This window comes from Aptenodytes forsteri, unplaced genomic scaffold (genome assembly GCF_000699145.1).
Source record: "Aptenodytes forsteri isolate BGI_AS27 unplaced genomic scaffold, ASM69914v1 Scaffold333, whole genome shotgun sequence".
Lineage (NCBI taxonomy): Eukaryota > Metazoa > Chordata > Aves > Sphenisciformes > Spheniscidae > Aptenodytes > Aptenodytes forsteri.
This window is the reverse complement of record NW_008794542.1, coordinates 1586588-1589552: the sequence shown is the minus strand read 5'-3', so window position 1 is coordinate 1589552 and position 2965 is coordinate 1586588. Positions and strand designations below refer to the sequence as shown.

The window sequence follows — 2965 nt, the reverse complement described above, 5'->3', positions numbered from 1 at the left end:
GGGGCCCCGGGCGGGCGCTAGCGCCCCTTGCGAGGGCCCGGCCCCAGCTGGGGGTGGCTGCGTTTGACAGCTAGTGCCGGGGGAAAGCCCAGCCTCGCCTACCCGCAGCGCAAAGCAAAAACTGCAGACAGACTCCCAGTAATGCTGCTTTAACCTCAGTGTAACTAACACTGGGGCTAAGGCTGTGGCGCAGCACGGAGGTATCATCATCCCCTCCTACTGCAATACAAACCTTCATTTTTCTTATGCTTATGCACCAACATTCAGTTCCCGTTTTTACAACATAACCCACCTCTGTCAGCAGTGCCAATCCAAAAACCTAAAACTAAGGGTTTTTTTAAAATTTAACTGGTGGAAGCAGTTTAAATTTAAATATACTTACAAGGTCACTTTTTCCATTTACTAAGCTTCTGAAGTACATTTAATTTTTTGTTCTTAGGCTTTTTTCCATTTGGAGAGAAAATAAATCCCCAAACCCGTACTGCAGGAGGACTGGAACTAACAGAGCTTGGATTCCTAAGAATTTGTACCTTCCCATCACCTAATCTCACTTCCTCCCTCGCCCCAAATCCCCCCAATACCTACCACAAAACCACAGTATCCACCAATACCTTCACCTCTCAGCAGTACTCCTCCCCTGACTTCAGACTCCCACTAAACCAGACAAATAGCTAATCCTAAACACACAAAACTGTTACATTATACAAATACATGGTAAGCATGTGGTTTACTTGGCTTTTTTTTCTTTTGTGCCAGTAACAATGTAAAATAAAAGAACTGTCACTTTTAATTTAATCAGGTTTTATTTTGGATGTTAATATTAACATTTTTAGAAAATGGAATCAAAGGCTGGCCATAAAAAAAAAAGTTTACTATGTATCAGCAAGCAAAGTCACGTCTTTTTTTTCTTATTCTTTACTTTCTTCCTGGAGAATATGGCACGCTTCATAGCTGATCTTTTACAGATCCCCATCTTCACCCTCTTTAGAGTTTTCTGCCTTTCCTTTTTGTCAGCTCTGTAAAGCAAAAAAGGAATATACAGATTAGAATAAAATGGAGAACGTACTTCTACATTTGCTGGTATCTCAAATAATCTGTCCATGTAAGTATGTGAACTCAGAAGTACTGTCACAAAATGTACAAGGAACATTCCATCTTACAATGTTATGACACTTAATCTCCCCAAAATTGTTTGTTCACTTTATTGCCATTAATTATTTTTCATTTATGCACTTATTCAGCATTTACCTTTAAACAGATGTAGAAAACTTAAGAAATGCCACTGACCGAGTATAAAAAAAGGCCATACAGACTTTTGTGCTCAATACATAATGCATGAATATATAATAGAAAGGTTTAGAAGGAAGTACATAAAGTTCAACAACATTATGAAGACTCCTGCAAATAACACAGGATCTAAATATAACTAGCAAGTGGATTGTTTTCTCTGACAAAGGATGTATTTCATAACATAAAAAAGAGTAATTTTAACAAATAAAACATACAGATGTTTTTATTAGAAGAAGAAACCTAAGTTATCTTCTGTAATAAATCAGCAAAAGAAGTAACTGATGGCCTGAAAGGACTAAACCATTCCAGTACAATATATACTTGACAGAAGAAACAGAGGAGGTTTCATTAATTTCTTTTACAAAGGATGTATTTCATAACATAAAAAAGAGTAATTTTAACAAATAAAACATACAGATGTTTTTATTAGAAGAAGAAACCTAAGTTATCTTCTGTAATAAATCAGCAAAAGAAGTAACTGATGGCCTGAAAGGACTAAACCATTCCAGTACAATATATACTTGACAGAAGAAACAGAGGAGGTTTCATTAATTTCATTTGGTATCCTTTTTACTTTTCTAAGCAAAGGAAAAAAAAAACATTAAGGGAGGAAATTTTTAAGAGAGAAATGTAAAATGAAACACTGCTACATTTTAGCTCTAATACTCCATAACCAAAACTCAGATTAATGTCATAGCAGGACATGAAGCAATACACCTGTAGTCCTCTACCGTCCAGCAGGCATCTGGTGAATCTCTTGATGCTGATCCAAGAGGTTAACTATCTGAATCGCACTATGCAACAGAGGTACATCTTTTGGGAGGGAAAATTTGCGTTTCCACTGCTACATCCATGCAAGTCAAGAATCACAAACCAACCCACACACTCTGAAGAGGAAGTTACAAAAGTGTGGGCCAACTATCCTAAACTGGAAAGACTGAGCTAACTGCTGGACCACCTCTTAGCAAATCCCCTCTCCTCTTTTCAGTTAGTTCCACCTGTGAAGACCATCACACACATGTTTTTTGGTCTTTTGATACATACAAGTATGTGCTTGTGTATGTTACAGAAGCACAATCATGGCAGAATAAAAGAGCTTAATGTGCCCCTCCTTAATAAAGATCCTTACATGGTGGAGATTTAGACTGTATTACAGAGAGGACCTGAAATACCAGATGGAAAGAAGAAAAAGATGCCACAACAAAGCAAAAGAGAAATGAAGCAATAAAAACAGTGCAGCAACTGTTTTCACTGCCCTTTCATGAGGAATCCAAAGGGGATAAAAGTGTTTCATTAATTTTGAATCTTCTTGACAGAGCTATCCCATGCACCGTTCACCAAGTTTGGGATCCATATAAATCAGTTTTGAAAGAAAAGCCACAGTTAAGGAATAGGGAGTCAGAGTAGGTGACCTGCCTGTTTTTTATTGTATCCTCCTTCAGTATGTACTCCCCAGCAACACAGCAAGTGGACAATAGTGAAAGATGACAACAGCACCCAAAGCCAAAAATTTTCTCTTTCTAAATAATTTCCATAAGAAAAGATCTAATCTCATCTGAATCATAGAATAGTTTGGGTTGGAAGGGACCTTTAAAGGTCATCTAGCCCAACCCCTCCTGCAATGAGCAGGGACATCTTCAACTAGATCAGGTTGCTCAGAGCCCCGTCCAACCTG

At 38.0% G+C, this 2965-nt stretch overlaps 2 protein-coding genes across 2 annotated transcripts in view; both read right to left on the bottom strand.

Moving 5' to 3' along the window:
• ANAPC4 (anaphase promoting complex subunit 4) overlaps window positions 1–238 on the bottom strand; it is a 21313-nt gene extending 21075 nt beyond the window's left edge. The window contains exon 1 of the mRNA XM_009272293.2: window positions 170–238. Coding sequence (XP_009270568.2) covers window positions 170–238 — 69 coding nt within the window. The remainder of the gene's footprint in view (window positions 1–169) is intronic.
• A 546-nt stretch (window positions 239–784) lies between these two features.
• Window positions 785–2965, bottom strand: part of ZCCHC4 (zinc finger CCHC-type containing 4) — an 18211-nt gene continuing 16030 nt past the window's right edge. Inside the window, exon 13 of the mRNA XM_009272307.1 lies at window positions 785–1016. Coding sequence (XP_009270582.1) covers window positions 893–1016 — 124 coding nt within the window. The 3' untranslated portion in view covers window positions 785–892. The remainder of the gene's footprint in view (window positions 1017–2965) is intronic.